Raw genomic sequence first — 23,942 nt, forward strand, 5'->3', positions numbered from 1 at the left:
GTAATTGTTGTATATATGATGAATATGATGTAAATTATAATTGATGTAAATATGTGGTAATGATGACCATCCAACAAGCTAATCCAGCAAAAGATTTTGCTTAAAATGTCACTAATATGCAACTATTTTAACCTCATAATTAAATAGAAAATGGGGCAAATAACTGCAAAATGATCCACTTTTTAAGAAAAAATAACCACCCCTTTCACCAGGCTGTCTACGGGCCTCTTTATTTAAACTTCATTCAACTTCATATCAACTGAACATTCAAAAAGGTCAGTAAGACATCATCTAATGAAATATAATCACTTTCTATGGTTAATATGAGTCAGACCAAACAATTAGTTTACACACACACAACACAAGAAAGGACAAACATAAAAACTCAAATGTTTGTGTAGGATTTGTAAGAATCAATTACAGTACATTTATTCATGCACACCAAGTATATCATGTAAGATTTATACTATGTATAGTAAGGTATAGTGTAATAAATTAAATAGTAACAAAATCACTATAAAATTTATATTGATAATTATGATAGACTCTGGACAATTTTACTGATATTTTTTATTAAAGAGCGCAAAAAAAATGTGCCAATCAGTACATGATGTTAATAAGTCTACATGGTTTACATGGTCTGTCTGCATGAATTGTGCAGCATTTTATTTGGCAAAACAACAAAATGTTTTGTTGTAAATTAACTGTAATAGTTTTTTTTGCTTATATTTTAAAATATAGACTTTTAAGCTTTATTATTATTATTATTATTATTATTAATATTATTTAATTTCCTTTTTATAATAAATTTGCATAAAAATAATAAAATTAAGCTTAATTGCTGAGTTTAATTGAGAACACACAATTTATGTTCGCATTCAGTCTTTCATGATTTACAAAATATGAGTAAAGCATTTCCTTCCCCATTAATGTTAGCTGTATACTAGGATAAATACTGATAATGTATGATATAGAGAAAATAATTGTAATAATCTTTAACTAAATGAATCCTGTTCAACCAAGGTAATCATTTCAGCTTTAATTACACTCTCAGAAATAAAGGTATGAAAGCTGTCACTAGGCATACCTTTTCAAAAGATACATATTTGTACCAATAGAGTCTACAGTAGTACCTAGAGGTAGACATAATGTAGAATGAAAACTGTTTTCAGGGTATACCACGGTTTGGAAAAGTCAAGGTTTTAAAACTTTTTTAAAACCTTTTAAAAACAAAATTTCTAAGGTATGTGTAAGATTTTTTTATTTAGATTTTTTGTTTTATTTTTTAGGGCAACAGCATCTCCAGCAAAAAAAAAAAAATATCCAGATATGCTTACAATAAAATTGTAAAGAAAAGTTTTTGAAAACAAATCAATACAGCAGAAGTCAATGATTCATTTGAATTATATAGCCTGACGTGTTCACTGCTCCAAAATATCATAAATCTTTCAAAAAACAGAATATATTGTTTCAAAGGGGAAAAATGTTTTTGTTTTTTACTCAGACATTTAATATACTTAAGAATATACTTTAGAGCAATGATCACAAAACCATGATATCATAAAACCGTGATTTTTTTATCCAAGGTTATCATACCATCAAAATCTTATAAAAGCCAATGCTTACCTCGAGGTAACAATAAGTGTCCAAATACACCTAAAATGTACCTTTGAGGTAATAATATGGACCCTTCAGCTAAAAATATGTACCTTTTGACAAGGTACTGTCATAGTGACAGCTCTTGTATCTTTATTTCTGAGAGTGTACCTTCACTGGAAGGACATAAATAAATCAGATTAAAAATATGTTAACTTATGTGTCCTATTAAATACATATAACAACATGCGGGTCATTTTTGGGTAACACTTCACAATAAGGGTTCATTAGTTAATGCATTTACTAACATGAACTAATCATGAACAACTCATGTACAGCATTTATTAATCATAATTGAACATTTACTAATGCATTATTAACATCCAAGTCCATGCTTGTTAACATTAGTTAATGCACCGTGAGTTAACATGAACTAACAAATGAACTACTGTATTTTCATTAACTAACATTTAATAACATGAATAAGTACTGTATTAAATGTATTGTTCATTGTTTGTTCATGTTAGTAAATGCATTAATTAACATTAACTAATGAACCTTATTGTAAAGTGTGACCCATTTTTGTGAGCCTAACCCTTTAGGAATTGTCAAAAAACTAAACAAGTGTAATATTCGGATACTGGAAAAAAAGTAATTGAATTGTGCAATATAGTAATTTTGCAAGGCAGCATAAATGGTGGTTGCCTTTTCGAGGGCACTCAAGACAGGTCACAAAAAACAACTAAATATTTGCAGGCTGCAGAAATGTCATCTGGCAGTTTCCCCATTATATGCCACATTCTCCATATAATGCGATAATGGTGCCTCCCTGGAGGTACAGAAAACACCACCGCATCAGCAACTTGCCATCAGACCAAAACCCTGACAAAGCAATCAATACCAGTTTAATAAGGCTCACTATTTCAAAACATATGAGAGGTTATGAGGGCATGAGAATTCAAATTTATTATATTCCACCTTATCCGTGCAACTATTATTATGAAAGTCCAAAGGAAAACTGCTGGATTGTGACAGTTTAATCTCATCAGTCCGCACAGAGAGTGAATCCGTACCTTGTCCTTGCCTGTAAAAACACCAGGGCAATTCAACGGATTACAAGCTCTTCTGACTTGAGGCTTGTTGGAGATTAGTCAGGAGGACAATGGTCATATCGCAGCGCCAGAAATCACCGCCATACTTTCAGGTGTTGGACAAAAAATGTGTCAACAATATTAAAATGTCACCAATTCACCCAAAATTTTAGTTATTACTCCCTTATTACTCAGTTATTGCTTAGATTATTTACTCACCCTCAAGTAGGTTGTCAACATTTATGAGTTTCTTTTTTGTAATAAACTCGAAAGAAGATATTTTGAAGAATGTCGGCAGCCAAAAATATACTATGAATGTCGATAGCTACCGGTTGAAAACATTTTTAGTAGACTATGTTCTTTGTGTTTAACAGAAGAAAGAAACTCAAACACACCTGGAAGGTGGAGTGTGAGTAAATTGTGACAAGGGTTTTTTTTTAGTCTTAGGAGAACTGTCCCTTTTGGTAGACAGGAAAATCAGGATTCAAGTCATCAGCAATTTAAGAGATGACTTCTTATGAACAACAAAGAGCATGGCTGTACATTATGATGAAATATGTCTGTTGGTAACAATTAACATCCACATATGAATGATTTTACATTACTATAAAATATTACAAATAGATCCACATGTGTTAGTAGTATACTTAAACACATTCGACAATATGAAACAGTTTTATGTTTAACCAATGTAACGTGAGACAAAACTAAACATGAAATTGCACTTGATTTGAGACTCAATGAACTTTCTCACACTCCACAGCCAGCACAAACGCAGAATTTGCCAATTAGACATTTGAAAAGGTAGTATTTAGGTTGTACAGAGTATTCCTCTTCTCGTGTCTCTTACCTGTAATCAGTAACAGTGAGGTGAGAAGCAGAAATGTTGGAGTTCTCCAGTCCATCAGCATCTCCATCGCCCCTCATGAAGCGTCCGCTCGCGCGACTCCTCATACAGCATCTATTGACTGTAACTCTCGCGCTCTTCTTATTCTGTCTCCTGCCTTCTCTCGATCGTAAAAACTAATGTATATGCATATATTTTATTGCGTAGATCAATTCATTCAACTCAACTGAAGAGCCGGAGTCCAGCTTGAAAATAAATGCCATTCCCTCCCCTTCTCTCATCCGCGCGGCTGAAGGCATTTAGAGAAGGGCTCTTTGCGGTTCTATGTTCTAAATATACTCTAAATAAACTCTCGATGTATTGCTATTTAGGTATTGTCAGTCATAACTGAAGTTTTTGGCTGTTCTTGGACGGTACGAGGCTCGTCTGTCACCTGAGAGCAGCTCCTCTCGCAAGTCTAGATGTGCCCTTGAAGCCACGCCCCCTTCAGCATACAGGTGTTACGAGCGCTCCTCCGTGCATTAATTCCTTATAAACAGCCAATTATCAATCAATAACTGATGTAAATAAATTCGATTAATTTCAAATATCAATTGTGTATAGCTAGCTTATACTATCAGCTATTTAAAGGGATAGTTCACTCGAATATTTAAATTATGCTATCCTTTTACTCAATCTTTACTTGTTCCAAACAGGTTGGAACAAGTAGGTTTTGTTGAACACAAGATATTTTGAAGAATACTGTACACTTGTAACTATTAACTTCCATAGTATTTGCTTTTCCTGATATGTATGTTAATGGTTACAAGTTTTCAACTTTCTTCAAAATATCTTCTTTTGTGTTCAACACAAGAAAGACACTAATAAATGTTTGAAACCACTTGAGGGAGAGTAAATAGTGACAGATTCCCATCCCTTTAACACATTGGTGTTGATTAAAATGAGAGGAAGGTAAGGCACTATTTTACCTCAATAATTTTTGTGCATGTGATTTAATAAGATATAATGATTTATGGTTCTAAACTATGTTTAGGCAGAAGTTAGAATACCTTTATAGCAGATTTTTTTTATTTTTTATTTAAGGTTAATGATGTAGATGTAGGTGACTTTTTAGCAGAACTTTTTAATAATTATACTATTATTTGACAAATGGTGTTCCTTGACATGAGAGTAATGCACTATTTTAATTCAACAATATTTTTATTTTGTGATTTATTGATTTTTTTTATATTAATCATAAATCCATTTATGACCGGTAACCAGGGGCGGACTTAGTAATTTGGGCGCTCTAAGCAATTCCAGGTATAGGGCACTTGCATTGAAATTTGAAACATTCTCTTTCTCTATATATATTTTCTCTGTAGATATATTTTCAGTGAAACCTTTATCGTTTTAATGTAAAATTAAATACAAATACACAAATAAAAAACAAATTGACATACTAACCATATGTACAGTTAATAAACCACATTTGTGATTACATTTTAATATTTGCATGTGCAGTATAGAAATAAGGTTTTACTATTCATGAGGCCCCCCAGTTTAAAAAGAAGTAATAGCGTTAAAATCTTAATGGTTATAGACAGATTTTTCAACATAAGATAGAAAATTTATACATTTTCTATACAATTAATTTAAGCAATTCGTAGCATTGGTTGTGGCCCTCTAATTTCCCAGGGCTCTAAACAGCTGCTTATCTCACTTATTGGTTAGATCCACCCCTGCCGGTAACAGCTATTTGAATGTTAAAGATGTAGATGATCTTTTTTAGCGATACTTTAAAGATCATAGCTGAACTCATCCTTGGTGATTCACAAGTCTACACTTTAAAAAAAAGAAAAACACGTACAAGCAAATCAAAAATGAATGGCTCCTTAACTTTTAATATCCTTTAAGTATTTATTTGAATGTTTTTTTAAAAAAAGATTCTCACTCAAAAACAAAACATTTTTCATGCATCAATTTTGATCACATACAAAAGAGTTTGATTATTTATTTTCAGACCATTTCAGCTTTTTAAATCTTTTAAAATCTTAATTTTTTAATGGTACTGTAAGTGCCAAAATCTTAAGTAAATTTCATTACATTTACATAAAAATGTATTATTGCAATAACAACAATCCAAACCCTTACTTAAAACAATATTGCCTACAAAGATTTTCCACGGACAGTCAAACTATGTGTACACCTTTTGTCTATGTACTTGTCTATCTGTGCGTACATGTGTGTAATGTGTGTTTTTCTTAACATATTTATTGTCTTTCACATACTTATTGTCTTTCAAGTATTTATTGTTAGAATTTATTGTTGTGTTTTTGGAGTATGCTGTTTGCATTGTCTAAATCCAGCACCTAAGCTTTTCACTAATAGTACACGTGCTGCTGCTGATGTGACAAGAAAAGTAATTTTGAACACAACAGTTCTGACTGAAATCTGACTTATATATATATATATATATATATATTGGAGTCAGAATTATTTGCCTCCCTTTTTTATATATTTCCCAAATGATGTTTAACACAGCAAGGAAATTTTCACAGTATGTCTGATAATATTTTTCTTCTGGAAAATGTCTTATTTGTTTTATTTCGGCTAAAATAAAAGCAGTTTTGAATTTTTTAAACAATATTTTAGGGACAAAATTATTAACCCCATTTAAGCTTTATATTTTTTCGATACTCTACAGAACAAACAATCAGTAAAGACTTGCCTGATTAACCTAACCAGCCTATTTAACCTAATAGTTAAGCCTTTTAATGTCATTTTAAGCTGTATAAAGTGTCTTGAAAAATATTTAGTCAAATATTATTTACTGTCATCATGGCAAAGGTATAATAAATCAGTGATTAGAAATAAGTTATTAAAACTATTATGTTTAGAAATGAGTTAAAAAACCTCTCTGTTAAACAGAAAATGGAGAAAAAATAAACAGGGGGGTGAATAATTCAGGGGCTAATAATTCTGGCTTCAACTGTTAATTCAAATTTATGAATAAAACAAAGATAATTGGAGCACATTTAAGAAAAACAATACGCGATATTTGTTTTTCTCTTTCTAGATTTCCCATTTAATTGAATGTGTTATGTTTCTTTGTAAATATGAAATTTGCATTTTGAAGTTGGTACATTGTAACAGATTTTTATTTTTTCAGTGATAGGACAGTGCAGCATCTAAGTTAACTCAGACTCAACTTCATTACAAGTTTATGGAAAATAAAATTGAAGCAAGGTGCCATAACACAGGCGAAGTTCCATGTGCACATTACCAAATTATTATTATCACAAAACATACAATACGTCATTTTTACATTTATTTTATTAATGCAAGAAAGACACATACAAAAAAAAAAATTATATATATATATATATATATATATATATATATATATATATATATATATATATATATATATATATATATATATATATATTGAAAAGCATAATAAAATTATATAGAAGTGCAAAAACTCAATAGGTAAAACAAAATAAAATAACAAATATAGAAAACAAATATTACAAATAATGCTAGGTCTTGCTTATTCACAATAACTTAAAAGTGTCAAACAAATAAATGGTTAGCTTTTTTGTACTCTCCTTAATGGTATTTATATAAATATAAAACATTTTAAGAACCTCTAAAATAAGAGGTTTCTGATAGCTAAATTTACATGAAACTTGGTCAGTATAATCAAAAGATTTATAACATAAGCTTCATTTTCTTCTTATCTTAGTTCAGAAAAAACAAAATAACATATTCATACAGTAAAGAAACAGCAGTATATCATTTGTATATTCACCATACCCATTTTGTATACATTTGTATACATTTTTAGATGCATCTCCCTCCCCACTGGACTCATTTAATGACCTAATGTCCACCATTATAAAATAATTTCTAATTTTGTTTGTCCAGCATATAGGAACTCTAAAACGACGTCCTGATAGCAGCAGCTGAAACACAGAATACAATGGGTAATCCAGGGTCCATAAGATAACTTGAGCTCTCATTAAAACATTACAGTAAATTACCAATGGACCAGTTTGGTTAAACTGATCTTGCCGGCCATCTTCACAAGTCTACTCGGCCATGTTCTTATTTGACAGACTCAGATTACTGCTACAATGCATAAAGATAAAACAGATTTAATAAATTGTTTATAAAACAGTGACATCATAGAGGTACCTTTCTTTTTTATAGACAGTGTGGGTACTGTATCTACTGGGTGTATATTCCTGGTTGGAATATCAACATGTTGTCGATAATGATATTTATGTGTCAACAATTTCAATGTTTAAACCTTTTAATAGCACTTTCCTTCCCGATGTGGTCTTAGTTGTCTTAGTTTATTATCTTGTTAGTTACAATCTAACAAAAATAAAATTAAACAGACTACACCGCATAAAAAAAAAAAAAAAAAAAAAACACCATTCCTATTTCACATTTCTGGGAGTTTCCCAAATATTAATAAGATCAAAACAAAATTTTCCCCCTCCTACAGTTATTTCACCTACAAGAATCATTTTCAGTGTTTCCATCAGCCTGATTTAGTGCAGCCAATTACCGTCTGGCGTGTACATTGTGACACGGTTTGGTCTGTGATATTAGACTAATCAGGAGCTACAGGAGGAAGCAAATGCAGACCCCGATCTAGGCTCATTCGCACCCTCTCCGATCGGCCAGTTGCCATAGAAACACATCAGAAGTTCATGCATTAGGGCTGCTCAATTATTGGGAACTGGTGAGCTCAGGTCTTTGATTGTCTTGTCTAAGCTTAATGTCTAACATGAAATACAGGTGCAACATGTCTGGCACAAAGACTGCGATTAAGAGAAAATTGTCAGCTAGAAGTCGTGGTGGTGTCAAGCTATTCAGTTATCCGGTGTTAAAATGATAGCTCTTTTCCTGAACATAAAAGTATTTTGAAGTATGTTAGAAACAGGAAGCCACTGATGTGCATAGAAGGTTAAAAAAATACTATAAATGTCAGAGTTTCCAACTGGTTTTTAACATTCTTCAAAATATCTTCTTTTTTGTTCAAAATAAAGATAAAAATGTTAAATAAGTTTAAATTTAAACTAAATTTACACTGTTAAAATTAAACTAAATATGATGGGTTGTATTAAACACTGGTCAATTATGGACAAACCCAAATGCTGGGTTATTAAATGTCATTTAAGTGAAGTTTATTTATAAACAAATTTCGAAAGGATCACATGCTTATGTTTGATCACAGCTGGTCCCGCATTAGCTCATGCTCATGCATGACCAATCGGATGATTTCACCATAAATAACCAGAGTCCCTCAGGTTCTCCAGTTTCCTTCCATAGTCCAAAAAACTTGTGGCATAGGTGAACTGACCAAACCAAATTATCCCCATAGACGAGCCCTTAATCAGCAGTATATCTCTCGATAGCAGTGCCTAATTTGTCAATAGCCATAGATCGCAGGGGAGTTCTCGAGATCTACCTGAGCTTAAATTCCCCTCTCGCACTGCAAACGGGAGGGAGCCCAGGGCTCGAGGATCTTTTGAGCTCAGGTTTCTCTCCCTGGACAGCATGCCAAACATGCTTTATAGTCAATCATCAGCTAAGTGTGAACTCTTGAAATGTAATTTTAAAAAGATTACCCAATGTTGGGTTTGTCCAATACAACCCAGCATTTATTTTACAGTAATTACTTTGAATGTATTTCAAGTATTTACATGTTAAGATTAAAATATATACATTTTTAAAGACTCTGGGCAGGCTAAACAGTACAATTATAAACATTTCTATACTCAGATATTACAGCTAAACAAATTTAGACTTGCGACTAGCTGCTTGAACATTTTTGGGGTGTCTGTGGGTGTTACCAATAAAAATAGAGAACACTGAGAGGGAGCTGCTGTCACCACTGTCACCAGCAAAATCATGTCTTAAGGTTGTTGATTGATGAAGCAGTGACAATGTATAAAAAAGATTTTATGGGCTGTCAATGTTGTGAAAGCAGCACAGAGAGAGACAGCACAGCCTGCACATAAAGAGTGAGCAGAACGAATTTTGACAGACACATTTCACCATGACTTAACATTTTCTTCCTATTCAGTAGCATAATATCCAGCAGGATTTCTATGTCACTGAGCAGTATTATGGGAATACCTGCATTAAAGAGGTGGTTCACCCAAAAATAAATCAAAGATTCTGTCATTATTTATTCTCTGCTTGTTCCAAATTTGTTTACATTTTTTTTCTTTTGTAGATCAAAAATATATATTTTTAAGAATGTTGGAAATGGATTAACATTTCCTACTATAAATGTCAGTGGCTACCAGTTTGCTTCATCATATAACTCATTTTGTGTTCAACAGTCTCAGTATTTGTTAATGATGTTTCTTTGTTTGTTTTAGGATGAAAAAAGCTGTAACAGTTAAATTAGGCTGCTGTGCCTCTGCTCATATAGAGCTCATCCGCTTGTGACGTCACGTGAAGAGGCTTACGGATATGGTATCAGTATAGGAAGACTCATCAAATGGTAATAAAAACGTTTACAAAGTGCTGTAATACTTTCGAAATCATAATTACAATATATATATATATATATATATATATATATATATATATATATATATATATATATATATATATATATATATATATATATATATATATATATATATATATATATATATATATATGAAGTCAGAATTATTAGCCCCCCTGTTTTTATGTATCAATCATTCATTCAATTTCTTTTTCAGCTTAGTCCCTTTATTAATCTAGAATCACCACAGCAGGATGAACCGCCAACTTATCCAGCACATATTTATATGCAGCAGATGCCCTTCCAGCCACAAACCATCTCTGGGAAATATCCATCCATACACATTCATTCACACACACACTCATACACAACGGACAATTTAGGCTACCCAATTCACCTGTACTGTATGTCTTTGGACTGTGGGGGAAACCAGAGCACCCGGAGGAAACCCACACACACGGAACATGCAAACTCCACAAAGACCTTCTTTCTGTGAGGCAACAGCACTGCCTACTGCAACACTGCATCACCCATATATCCATGCCTAATATGGCCAGAAAGTGATACATTTTTTCTTAATTGAATTAAAATTTTGGTATTTGTGATGCAGCCAGAGACTGTTGTGTCCACCATGATTTTATATAAAATTCCCTTTGATGTTTGATATGACTAAAAAGACCATAAACTTATATTTTAGTGGTTGGACCCAGAAACCGTATTTCATACATCACCGATACATCACGACTTAACAAGCGGATAAATGTCAAAATGGCTGAGATAGCCTATTAAATCAAGGAAGACGGTTACTTTTCACAGGCACACATTAACTTAACCTGAACACTTCAATTTTTAATGATGAAAAATGTTGTTTGTTTAATAATTAACATTGATTTCCAGAGTATTTTTTTATACTCTGGATGTCTGTTGGGTCCATGTGCGATGCGTTCATTCGATTTTCGTTGTTATCATTTTCCTGCATTAAGTAACTTCTTTTGTGTTCAACACTCTCGATATTTGTTAAAATTGTTGTAACAGTTAAATTAGACTTCAGTGCCTCCAGTCAAATAGAGCTCAACAAAGTCAAAATAGCTGAAATAGAAAAACAGATTTTCCTTTTGGAGTTTCTTTTACTTTTCATGTCAACTCAAGCTCAACACTTACGTTTTTAATAATGCAAGAGTGCAAGGTAAGATTTTTGCTGTTTAATATTTGATATTTGTTTTACAATAGAAAATGTCAAATGACTTAGAGTGAAACCTCTAATGCAAACTGCTGACTTTTCAACAGATGGTAGCTGTTTTGAGTTAAAAGTATGAATTAATTTATGTTATTCAACTGTATGTGACATGACAAAAAGATTATGCCTTTTTTGCATTTTAGTCTATTGTACATGCAAAATATTGCTCTTTTTAATTTATTTGACAAAAAATTCAAATCAATCTCTATTAGTTTTCTATATATATTAGTTCTTCTATATATATATATATATATATCTACTGTATATATGATTTCCCAGTGTTTGGTTGTGGCTGGAAGGGCATCCGCTGTGTAAAACATATGCTTGATAAGTTGGTGGTTTATTTCACTGTGACAACCCCTGATTAATAAAGGGACTAAGCCGAAAAGAAAACGAATGAATGAATATAGGATATTTATTATATATTACTCATATAATACATTATGGTATATCAAATAAGATATAGCTTATACAAATAAATTTTTTTGTAATTAATTTCTTTATTTTGTAATGGTAGTCACAGACTTCCATAGTCATTTTTTCATGTATGGTAGGCAAGTTAAAGATTACAGTTTTCTGATAAACTTACATTTTTACTTATATGAGGTAAACTATTATACAGTAGCCCCAGTTTTAGCATTCTTGCATTTACTATTTTTCATTATTTAACTTAAATTTTCTGTTTTCTAGAGTTATCATTGATAAAATAAGCCAGGTTTTGTTTTGTCTATGCTTGCAAAGTTCATTTAATGCAAAATAATCTGCTAGTTGAGGTCATATAATTTAAGTTTTCTAAACATGAAGCCAAGTACACACAACCTATAGCTTTAAACTCATTCTGGCTTCAATAGCACAATCGCCTCACAGAAAGAAGGTTGCTGGTTCGCGCCCTGGCTGGGTCAGTTGACAATTCTGTGTGGAGTTTGCATGTCCTCCATGTGTTCAAGTGGGTTTCCTCTGGGTGCTCTGGTTACCCCCACAAGTGCAAAAATCAAGTGGTATAGGTGAATTGGGTAAGCTAAATTGTCTGTATGAGTGTGAATGTGTGTGGGGATGTTTCCCAGAGGTGGGTTGCGGCTGGAAGGGCATCCGCTGCGTAAAAACTTGCTGGATAAGTTGGATAAGTTGGCGGTTCATTCCGCTGTAGCGACCCCGGATTAATGAAGGAACTGATATCTATAGGCTGCTTGTTCACTGTCATTAAGCTAAATTCCGTTTCTCTTTAAAGTATTCTGTAGTTGTGGTTGTGTTTATGTGTGTGTGTAAATATATTTTTGTTTTTAAATAGACAGCTAAACAAAACTGAAGTATCAGCATAGGTACTGTATATGTGTATATATATATATATATATATATATATATATATATATATATATATATATATATATATATATATATATATATATATATATATACATATATATATATATATATATATATATATATATATATATATATATATATATATATATGCCAAGTATTTTGTATTCCATGTTGTATTATGGAACATGGAAATAAACGCAATTAAAAATAAGAGAACATAAGAATTAAACATTTTTTATAATAACATTAATAATAATAATAATAATAATAATAATAATAATAATAATGCAAACCTATTTGGCTCATATATTCAGTACATTATTATTCTGACACTTCTGTTTTGTTTAGCTGTCCAGTTAAAAATCAAATTAAATAGCTTGTCATCTAAATGAAAATGCCGTAATATATTTTAATCTGAGCTTTCGCATTTCTAAACATGTATAAAGAAAAATAATACATGAGTCTTCTCTGCCACCTAGTGGTCATGAATGGGTGTCAAAGAAGTCAAAACGACTTGCTACTTCTGGCAGTTTTATCAAATTAATCTTTTAGGAGAAATGTTCATAAGTGCAGTTCTCAGAGAAAGATATTTCTAAAAGACTTAACAAGTGTTTGACAGCTGTAATGTGTGTGTACAATTTCAATCCGTACATATAATAAATGGATTTAAATCCGTTTTAAATCTAAGCCAAACATACACAGATTTACTGGCCTATATAACAAACTCCATATTGTACAAAACTCTACTGATGTAAACTATCTGCCAGAGGTATTACACAACCATTAATCCAGATATTTCACTCAGAGAGGTTTTGACCCAGTACAGCTCAAGTACACAAAGACATATGGGGCATGAGTGACTAAAATAGCATCTGACCCTGTGAGAATCACACCAGTTCTCTACACTGTGAACAATGCTCTCGAATGTAAGTGCCAACCTTTGTGTTAAGAGAATAATTATAATTATATTAAGGATACACAAATTGGACCCGAATGGTTTAGATGCCATATTAGGTGGATTGACATTTTGCTACAGTAGCTAATAATTTTAAGTCATTGTTTGGGTTTGTCGTGGTTTTCAAAAATGTCACTATTTTAGGTCATTCCTGCTGCATGGAGAATTGCAAATATTTCACATTTCAAGCACAAAACTGATGAACTTACTTTAATCAAGCATTTCTATGTGTAAAAAAACAAAACAAAACCATGAAACAAGTTAATGTTAAAGTTAGTGATCATTAGTTAGTTGGTTAGTTGGACGTGTTTTCGATGGGCTCCCACATTTCTTAACAGCACATGTTAAGAAAAAAAAAAACAAGTTAAACGTATATATATATACATTCATACATACATACATACATACATACATTCATACATACATTCATACATACATACATACATACATACATACATACATACATACATACATACATACATATACACACACACACACACAGTGGTGCCTGCAGCAGTACAGCACTGTGCGTACCTACCATGGGAGGGCGTCAATTAATGCCCCTTTTTGATTTATTTATTTTATTTTTTTTACATAATTTCAGCTGATTGTTAAACAGTATACACTACAATACATTGACAAATCAAGAAAGAATGAGAATAACTAAAGGTGTGCGTTTGTGTTTAAAGTGTGTATGTACTTGCATGGTGAAAGATGGGTAAAAAGAAATCTATTGGCTTTAGTTTTGCTAGTTGTTTTTCCCGCACATTAAATATTATAATTCAGATAGCTATTGTTCAAACAAGGTTCCAAATAAGTAAGTATATCGTTTTAATACAGCTAAACTTAATTGTGACGTTTGCCAAAAGGCCTAAAACTGATGAGACAAACATTGCTTCCCTACACAAGACTGCAGTCATATCAGCACTTGAGCCGGGGGAACTCCAGGCCCAGCCCATGTCTGCGCAGCATCATTGCATGAAACCACTATCATTCAAGGTGTTTTAAACAATCTTATCTGACAGAATGGCATCAAATCCTCAGCAAAGGCCCACCATTTTTCCCTCATTGTCCATGTCAAGCTCACCAAGATGCAGCACATCCCTATTTGACCACAGAAAGATCTTCTGGCAAGGCTGCTGTCACCTCTGTTGATGCCAGCTAAGATTCTAAGCTTCCAGCTCTTCACATTTCTGCCTTCCTTCTGACTTTGGATCTAGCACCCATGTTGTGCAGGATTAACTCAACCTGGGAAAAATGGTGTATGCAGTGTCCGGCCAGGCAAACCAATACAACAGCAGCCACAACTCCAACAACAAGTCCCAATCACAGTTGATCAGTTGATCAGTGTTAGGGTCCTGGATGACCTCTTTCTGTCCGGCACTTACCTAGGTTTATCTTCCCAGAGGAGGGTGACAACGACAGATGAGGCCAACTCAAGAAGGCATGCTCTTTTGCAGGGCAGACAAGCATCCAGCCCCTGGAAATCCCTGGGGCAGCACCTACACATCAACTGCCTTGAGATTATGGCAGCTTTCTTAGCCCTAAAAACATTCATGTTATCCCTGCAGGGATGCCATGTCTTAGCCCAGTCAGACAACACAACTGTGGTGAGATATAAACAACCAATGAGGACATAAGACTTAGCTGTTTGATAGGATGGGCAAACTGAACATCAGAGAAGATATGCTCTCTAGAGGCAATGTAGCCTCAGGCAAATGGATGCTACATTCTGAAAGAGTTCAGCAGGTCTGGACTGTCTTTGGGAAAGCAGAGGTTAACTTTTCACTTCAGAAGACTACTCTCACAGCCCAGCATATTTTTTGATTTAGTGAGATGCAGTGGCCTAGTGCTCACCTAAATGCATTTCCCCCAGTAATGCTGATACCCCAGATTATCAGGTGAGGCAGAGAAACGAGATGCTTGTTTTCCTTCTAGTGGCCCAAACCCAAATCCTAAACCCCTCTCTGAAAGCTGGCCAACTCAAGTGGTAAGACTGACTTAGTCATTAATCAGTTTAACCCTCCTCATTCTCAGTCTGTATCATTGCAGGACCTCTCTGTGTGTCTGAACGTTTCATTTCAGGCCACTTTTGGTTATCTTGAAACTTAAAATATGCTCCTCCTGGAATGAAGCGAGATAAGTGAGTCAGTGACATGCAAGCACTCTCAATCAGTACTTCCTGTCTCTAGTTTGGACCTGATCTGCTTTGGTGGTGGTGTAAGGTGCTGTCAGTCATGACGAAGCAACTTTCCCACCGGATAGTCATTTGATTGGACTCGTACATGTTAAAAAGCAATGAGAGTTAACGTTTAAAAGGGAATGTTCTGGTAACTGATATAACCTCGATTCTTTGAGACATAAGAACGAGCACTTCATCACTGGCCATGCTAATTTCGACAAGTTATTTGACCGTAACTTAAGCTAAATAATGTGATGAATGGCTTGATAGACTGACTTTTAAAGAACCTGGCACTGCCACATCCGGCAAGCTAAAGCTGTGTTTTGATTTTCAAGTAAAACAGGAGTTTTCCCCTGAGATTTGTCCAAAACAATACTTGTTTACTTTTATCAGATATCTGTATTAACTTCAGTATCTGTACAGTATAATTTGTCCTCAGTAAGTTGAAACTGAAAAGTTTTCTGCAACCTTGTTCTCTTGTGGTTCATTTGGAGGGATGTTAGTGCCGAGAACATTGGGCATTGTTGCAAGTTGATGTCTATTTATGGTTCTATTCTTTGTTTGGTGTTATATGTCTGTGTGATCATTTTAAAATTACATATAGACTCTGAATAATAAGCAAAACATGTCAAAATACTCACCATCCTTCGGTTTATTCTCTCTTCAATCGGGGGTCACCACAGAAGAATGATCCGCCAATTACTCTGGTAAATGTTTCACACTGTGGATGCCCTATCAGGAACATCCCAGCACTAAGAGTGCAACCCTCAGTGCTTGCAAACACCCACACGGTCTCCTATTTACACACTATTGCCAATTTAGTTTATTCAAAATCTCATATACCTCATGCATTTGGATTGTGAGCATGTCAAAATATTTATCAAATTGTGTCTCAAAATTATTTCTATATGTGCTTGACCACACATGTTTTACATGTAACCACCCCTGTATTACATTCAATGCTTTGCTGCTGGTTTTCAACTCAACATCTCAAATGTTTTTATTGTAAATGTGTATAAATTGACTTATGGGCTTAATTGCATTCTGTTTTTCAGTGCTGGTATTCCCTATTTTATTCAACAAAATACCAACAGTCAGGCTGGTAGGATTTAAAGTATCGTAATGTACATCCTTAAATACAAGTATATTTTCAACCGATCTATTGAGTGTGTCACAATGGAATAAACATATTAAACGTAAACACACCAGGGCATATAAAAATTCCCTGAGTAACAAAAATAAATGTGTAAACGTCTTGAACGATCTAAAGCTTGTATTACTGCACTGAAAAACCCAACAGTAAACATTATTAAATGGAATGAGTGTAGGTTTAACTCAAAATTTACTGAAAGTTAATTCTACTCGTTTAAAAAGTTTTGAACTCAGTGTTGAAGGTAATGAGTTAGTTAAATACCTCCTTACGTCAACTTAAATGGAGTAAGTTTACAGTACTCATATAGATATTTTTTTTAACTCAAATGGTTTAAAAATTGCAATCGGTTTCCTCAAACAGTTTGAATTGACTTAACTTGTTGGGCTTTACAGTACTCAGTTGATTTGAATTCTCTTCATTCATTGGGTTTCACCGTGCTCAAATTGCTTCATTTAATCAAATAGATTAGGTTCACAGTACTCATTAGGATTAGTTTTTAATTTTTTTGTTTGTTTGTTGGTTTTAATGAACATACAAACATACAAAAAAGGGCAAAGGCAATTGTATCAGTAGAGAAGTATAGCAGCAAAAGGCGATGAGAAAAAAAATCAATAATTAAATGAATAAAAAATAATAATAAAGAAATAAACATACAAACAAAATACAAAAATCATAATACACACAGTTAAGCTGTGATTAAGGTCACACATATTATGAAAATACATCAGATGTGTTCATAGAGGCTCATTAGAGGCATCCCCTTTGTTTTTTAAGTAGTATGTATATTGTTCCAAGAGCATTGTTTCATTCAAGAGTTGTATGAAAAGTTCAAATGTTGAAGGTCTTTGTTGGTTCCAGTTGAGCAAAAAGCATTTTATTGGTAGAAAGGAGATGATGCCAAGTCTCTTTGTAAAAGTAGGATCAAGTGTCTTGTTCAGTTCTGTACCAAAGAGGTATAGTGTTAGTGTGTTGTCCAATGGAACTTGCAAAGCTTTGGCTGTCCTGTACTGCTTTCCAGAAAATCTTTTGCTTTTTGCATCTCCAAAAAATGTGCATGATTGATCCTGAATAGGTTTTACATCTGTGGCACCTGGATGATACATGAATGTACATTTTGCTCAAAGGAAGTGGGGTCAGATACATCCTATGCATAAATTTATAATTTTGTTCAATTATTCTGTTATTGGAAAGGGTAATGAGAGTATTCTGGCAAATAGCCTCCCACTGATTGTCATTAAAATTATATTCAAAATCTCTTTGCCACACGTTTTTTAAGTGATCCCAGTGAAGAGTTGTATAAGAGTGCAGAATATATCTCTGAGATCTTTCCTTTTAAAGATTCAGAATTCACCAAAATCTCCTCTATATTGGACAGCTTTAGGCATAGTAGACCTTACTTTTCATGACTAATTGTCAAATGGCGAATTTGCAGATATTTATAAAAATCTTGTCTTGGTATCTTGAACTCTTGTCTTAAGTCGGTGAAGGACTTAAGTGTATAATTGATAAACAGATCTCGAAAGTGGCATATACCGTGTTCCTTCCACTTTATAAACAAAGATTTCCCAGGTGAGGGTGGCAAATCTGGGTTAGGGGACAGAGGAGCTAACATAGATATTTTAACAGAGGAGCCACAAAACCTTTTTGCATCTTTTTGATGCAATCAGTTTCTTAAAATGGTTTGAATTGAAATGGTTTTTACACATTTGGCATGTATATCATTTTTATTTATTTTTTTGCTTCTGTGTTTCTGAGCACTGTATATGAAAGCTCTGTTTTGTAAAAACAATATTTAAATATTTTAACAGCAGCTAGACTAGATTGAATATCTATTTTGAACGCACATGTTCAACAATGAACAGTCCTCTCTTATTCAAACATCTGCTAGGTCGCACAGAGATCTGTGTATCTGGAATTCATCAGATAAATCAATATGTCATCAATATGAATCATTGCAGGGGGGGCAAATGTCCAATGTTAACTGCCCCTTGGCTTTTTAGACTCAACAAAAGTAACAAAAGGGAACAATGAAGTGAACCTCAGCTGTGAGAATGCACCTCATCACAGAGACAAAAGACTCACATATTCTGCCGTCATAAACACATTCTTTGGTTTTATTTTTGTTCTTTTATAGTGTGGTGCTCTTTTCTTTGCCAGAGGTGCTGGTTTAATTGCATAGAGTTAAAAAAAAAGAAGCGATCTGTTATTAAGCATGTGTTGATTCTTTGGTACAATCTGTTGAACAGGTTCTCTAGGGAATCTTTCGAATCAGATGATGCAGATGGGCAGAACAAGGAACAGAGATTGAATGTGAGTCAAAGACAGACAGAGACTGTCCACACTCGGGCCTAGTAGTACTCTCAGAAGCTGAATCAGATGCATTTGTTTCACCTGTGCTTTCAGACCAAGATATATATATATATTTTTTTTACCAGTAAGGCTATCTTGGTCTTGCCTGAATGAATTTATTTTAATGCAAGATTATTTTTTTCAACTGAGGACTATAGGAGATTACAGTGGAAACATTCTGCACTTAAGAAGAAAGATGCTGCTCCATCTGCTCAGAGCACTTCTTCAGCTGAACATATTTACTCAATCTAGAGATGCAGATATAACACCAACCTTCACTTCAATCAAGATGAAGAGTCTGCCACACCTGGATTTGAGGCAAGCTGTTGATGTGAATGGTGAGTTAATTTGCCTTTGTCTAAAATATATTTTAGAAAATGCATTTTTGGTACGTTTGCATGACAAAGGGCAGTGAAGGCAAGCTCTAGAAATGAAGTTGCACATCCCTGACACAGATGGTCAAATAGAAAAACTCTCATTTAAGTTTCACATTTTCAGAAAGCATTAGGATTTCCTTCATACAATTTTACTAAAATGACAATCTGATGCATACCAAGCCAGTAAATGATTTCACTTTATAAAGAAACACTATAGGGTCCACACTTTACATATTTTGGATGCCTTGTTTAACACAGCTTATTTAGATAAACAGTTAATTAAAAGAGTGGTCCATGAAGAAACCGAGTTCTGAATGATATGTTCCCTACATAGTGTTCGCTGATGTCTACCCCCTGGCCACTGAACACTGAAAACCGGTTGAACTAACGAATAAGATTTGCCTTTCACGGTTTGCAGTGTCTTTGACAAAACTTATTACAGAAGCGGTGAGGGTTTTTAACCTGTAATCATGAAATCTGCATAAAAGTACATCTCACACAGTTTATACCCCTAGAATGAAGTCTTTTCTTGAACTGGAATCATGGGAGGTAGCATTTATGGTTGAATGGAACAAAATTCTGAAGTGATTTATAGAAACAAAACAAAATGTGCAGAGCAGGGAGTTGTGAGGACCAGGATTGAGAAATAGAGGCGATAGCGGTATACTTTACGAAACGTTTACTAAGAAAACACTTTGCATTATCAGGCAACAATTCATGCTTATTAAAAGTTGTGTTTTTTTGGTTGAAAGCAGTGTCATGTAATTGGCCCATTAATAACTCATTTGGACAATTTTGTCAGTTAAATACAGTACATTATAATCATACATTTAGATGCATCCCAGATTGATTCCTTCATCCATTTTCTTATCGCCTTAGTCCTTTTATTAATCTGGGGTCGCCACAGCGTAATGAACCACCAACTTATCCAGCATATGTTTTACACTGCGAATGCCCTTTCAGCTGCAACCCAAAACTGGGAAACATCCATACACACTCATTCACACTCATACACCTTGGACAATTTACCTTACCAAATTCACCTACAGCGCATGTCTGAGGACTTGTGGGGGAAACCGGAGCACCCGGAGGAAACCCATGCGAACACAAGGAGAACATGCTAAACCCCACACAGAAATGCCAACTGACCCAGCCAGGGCTTGAACCAGTAATCTTCTTGCTGTGAGGCAAGAGCGCTACCCACTGTGCCACCATGCTGCCCGCATCCCAGATTATACACTCTGTTTTCATAAGTAAAAATAGTGCAAGTAGTGTGCTTACTTTAAAACTTCCTAAATAAAAAGTGGGTATTGACATACCCGGATGACACTCTAATTTAACTGGAAAAATAAAAGTTGAATGTTGGATAATCCTTGGTGTCACAAATTTAATTAGTAGGCTACTTCTAATTTTGGTTTGGTGTTTTGGCACTTTGATGTGTTTAACATGTTCCCTTCAACCATCGAGTGCCTTAATGTTTTCACTTCTAACTTAGTTAAAGTTAATACATTATATGGTTGAATTAGTGAATAAGTACAGGCTGTTGAATGCTTAATACTGATTGGTTGCTGAACAATCTAAGTAGTGAAATCATTTTCATAAAAATGCACAGATAGTTCCAGGCAGGTCTTTATTATCACTATGCCTACAAAAGCCTATGGCTCAGTGGTTAGCACTGTCGCCTCACAGGAAGAAGGTCTCTGGTTCAAGCTCCAGCTGGGTCAGTTTGCATGTTCGTGTTAGCGTGGGTTTCCTCAAGGTGCTCCTGTTTCCTCCAAATTACAAAGACATGCTGTACAAGTTAATTGAAAAAGCTAAATTGGCCATAGTGAGGGTGGGTGCATGCGAGAGTGTATGGATGTTTCCCATTGATGGGTTGCGGCTGGAAGGGCATCTGCTGCGTAAAACATATGCTAGAGATAAGTTGCTGTTTCATTCTGCTGTGGTGATCCTGATTTATAAAAGTACTAAGCTGAAAACAAAATGAATGAATGAATAAATCGGCTGTAGTGTATGTGTGTGAATGATTATATAGGTGTTTCCCAGTGCTGGGTTGCAGCTGGAAGGGCATCCGCTGTGTAAAGCATATGCTGGATAAGTTGGTGGTTCATTTCGCCATGACCTCAGATTAAAAAAGGGACTAAGCTGGAAAAAAAAAATGAATGAATGTGCTTGGGTATGAACAATGTGCTTATGTGTCGTAACCATAATTTATGCATAATAATTAACTCTGGTCCAGAGAATTATTCCTTACAGAATGTATAATGTGTCATTTGGGACACAACTAAGATCTTGCTCATATAGTTCAGTATTTGTAAAAAATGTAATCTGAGAAATGACTTTTATTCACCTGAGTGCTAAAACAGGTGCAGCCTCAAGGGGCTTCTCAGCTGTTGCCATGACAACCGTAGAGGAGTGGCCCCTCGGGGATTAGAGAGTCAAATACCTTTGGTACATTCGCAGAGTGTAAAACCCTGGGGCAATGGAGATATGACTTTACCCTCCATCTTCATCCCACACTGAGCCTTTGTCTGGTGCTTATTTATAATATCCTGAAGTCTGGAGAGTTGATAAATGTCATTGCTGTTTGATGTTGAATTATAAATAATGAGTTCCAGAGCAAAGCTCCTTCATCCAGTTCATAATCATTTGAAAGGCAGAAAGTTTTGCTTTCACCACTGTGCTGTTGCTTCAGTCCATGATAATGTGGACTCTCTACTTTGGATAATTATTTGCTATATGGTTAGGAATTTAGTAAAATAATATGTTTCAATATATTATTAATATAAAGTAAGTCTGAAGCTATAGCATTTATAAAGCATACAGTGCTCAGCATGTATAAGTACAGTACACCCCTCACAAATTTATCTTTTAGATTCATATTTTAAATATTAAGCTATACAATATTATATTTGTGCATATACATTAGATAAGTCAGTACTGAAGGCCAGTCTGGAGCTTATCTAACAAAATAACTTAAGATAACAGTCCAAAAACTAGAACACCCAAATAGATATGTTAGAGAAAAATATTAAATACAAATAAATCAAAAATTAAGAGAAGCAAAAAAATGGAAAAGTTTAGTTGAAATTTTGTAGGTTGTAATTTTTATTGTAATTGCAATATTTTGCTTAAATGTAATTGTTTTATCTTTCAATTTCTAAATATGTTTGGTGACTAAAATATTATTTGAATAAATAAATCTGTTTAATCAATCTGTTTTGTTTAAATGCACCAAACTACATTGTCTATATTCACTGAGAAATGGATAAAAATCTTTATTTTAATGGGGTGTATTCAATCATGCTGAGCACTGTAGGTACAGTAAAAAGTACACAGATTTGGAAGTGTGCATAAGATAACCAAAACCTTAATCTCTGAGAGTAAAGGAGAGTACTGTATTTGTAAGTGAACTGACACAATACGTCTGGTATATACTGTATAGTGTATATTCACATAACAATGACAACCTGGCAGATGTAGTTTGGAGCTTAGGCGAACTACACTACACTAAACTGCATTGTAGTCTGTTGAATAGTTTGGAAACTTTAAAGGAAAATACAGTATATACACCAGTAGCCCAAATAAAATGCAAAAATGAAAATGTAAATCAAATCCTTTGCCGTATGATAAAGTATACGTTTTGACTTCAAACTCGAAAATAAAATAAAGAAAAAGCAAAATAAGGTCAAAAATCTTGGTGTGATTCTAGAGTCAGATCTGAGTTTCCACATGCATGTCAAAGCAGTAACTAAATCAGCACACTATCATCCCCAAAACACTGCAAGAATTAAAGCTCTTACACACCGGGACGCTTTTTCCGTTTATCGCCAGCGTTTTACGAGAAGTGTTTACGTATCCAAGCGATTTTCACTGGCATCAAGCAGAAGAGTATGCAAAATCACTCCTTGATGTTAGATGGCGCTACACAACTCTAAGCATCTAACACCCACTTGTAAAACAGAAGAAGAGGAAGAGAGGAAGTTCACATGCTTGTTATTAAAGTTACTGGTGACTCGAACAAGGATGGATGGTTCAAGCAGCAGTTCCAGCTCTAGCGATGAAGAAATGATTGTTCAGTGCAATAAGCAGCTCCACGTTCATATGGCCTCTGGCAATGACTGTAAAAAATATGGACGACGCGACAGCCCCTTTTCCATTGAACGCCTTGAGGGCAAAACGCCTGCTTGACGGGCACAAACTGTCGCAAAAGACTGCTGAAATTGGAGCCTTGACATGCGCAGAAGGACTGTCTGATGGAGCCAGAGGAGGAGCCGCGAAAATGAGCGGAGTCGAGCTTCCAACCAAACGC

The 23,942-nt window shown here is 34.2% G+C and overlaps 2 protein-coding genes across 4 annotated transcripts in view; one reads left to right on the forward strand and one right to left on the reverse strand.

Moving 5' to 3' along the window:
• esamb (endothelial cell adhesion molecule b) overlaps positions 1-3,969 on the reverse strand; it is a 90,805-nt gene extending 86,836 nt beyond the window's left edge. For both annotated transcript variants that reach the window (XM_087284000.1, XM_087283999.1), the window contains exon 1: positions 3,538-3,969. In XM_087284000.1, coding sequence (XP_087140126.1) covers positions 3,538-3,604 — 67 coding nt within the window. In that variant the 5' untranslated portion in view covers positions 3,605-3,969. The remainder of the gene's footprint in view (positions 1-3,537) is intronic.
• Positions 3,970-9,918: 5,949 nt separating this feature from the next.
• The window catches only part of zgc:77784, a 151,412-nt gene continuing 137,388 nt past the window's right edge, over positions 9,919-23,942 (forward strand). Inside the window, exons 1-3 of one of the 2 annotated variants that reach the window (XM_087282642.1) lie at positions 9,919-10,045; positions 19,151-19,214; positions 19,412-19,591. In XM_087282642.1, coding sequence (XP_087138768.1) covers positions 19,450-19,591 — 142 coding nt within the window. In that variant the 5' untranslated portion in view covers positions 9,919-10,045; positions 19,151-19,214; positions 19,412-19,449. The other variant, XM_087282641.1, reaches the window with a different exon arrangement.

Source organism: Danio rerio, chromosome 15 (genome assembly GCF_052040795.2).
Source record: "Danio rerio strain M-AB ecotype USA chromosome 15, GRCz13ab, whole genome shotgun sequence".
Lineage (NCBI taxonomy): Eukaryota > Metazoa > Chordata > Actinopteri > Cypriniformes > Danionidae > Danio > Danio rerio.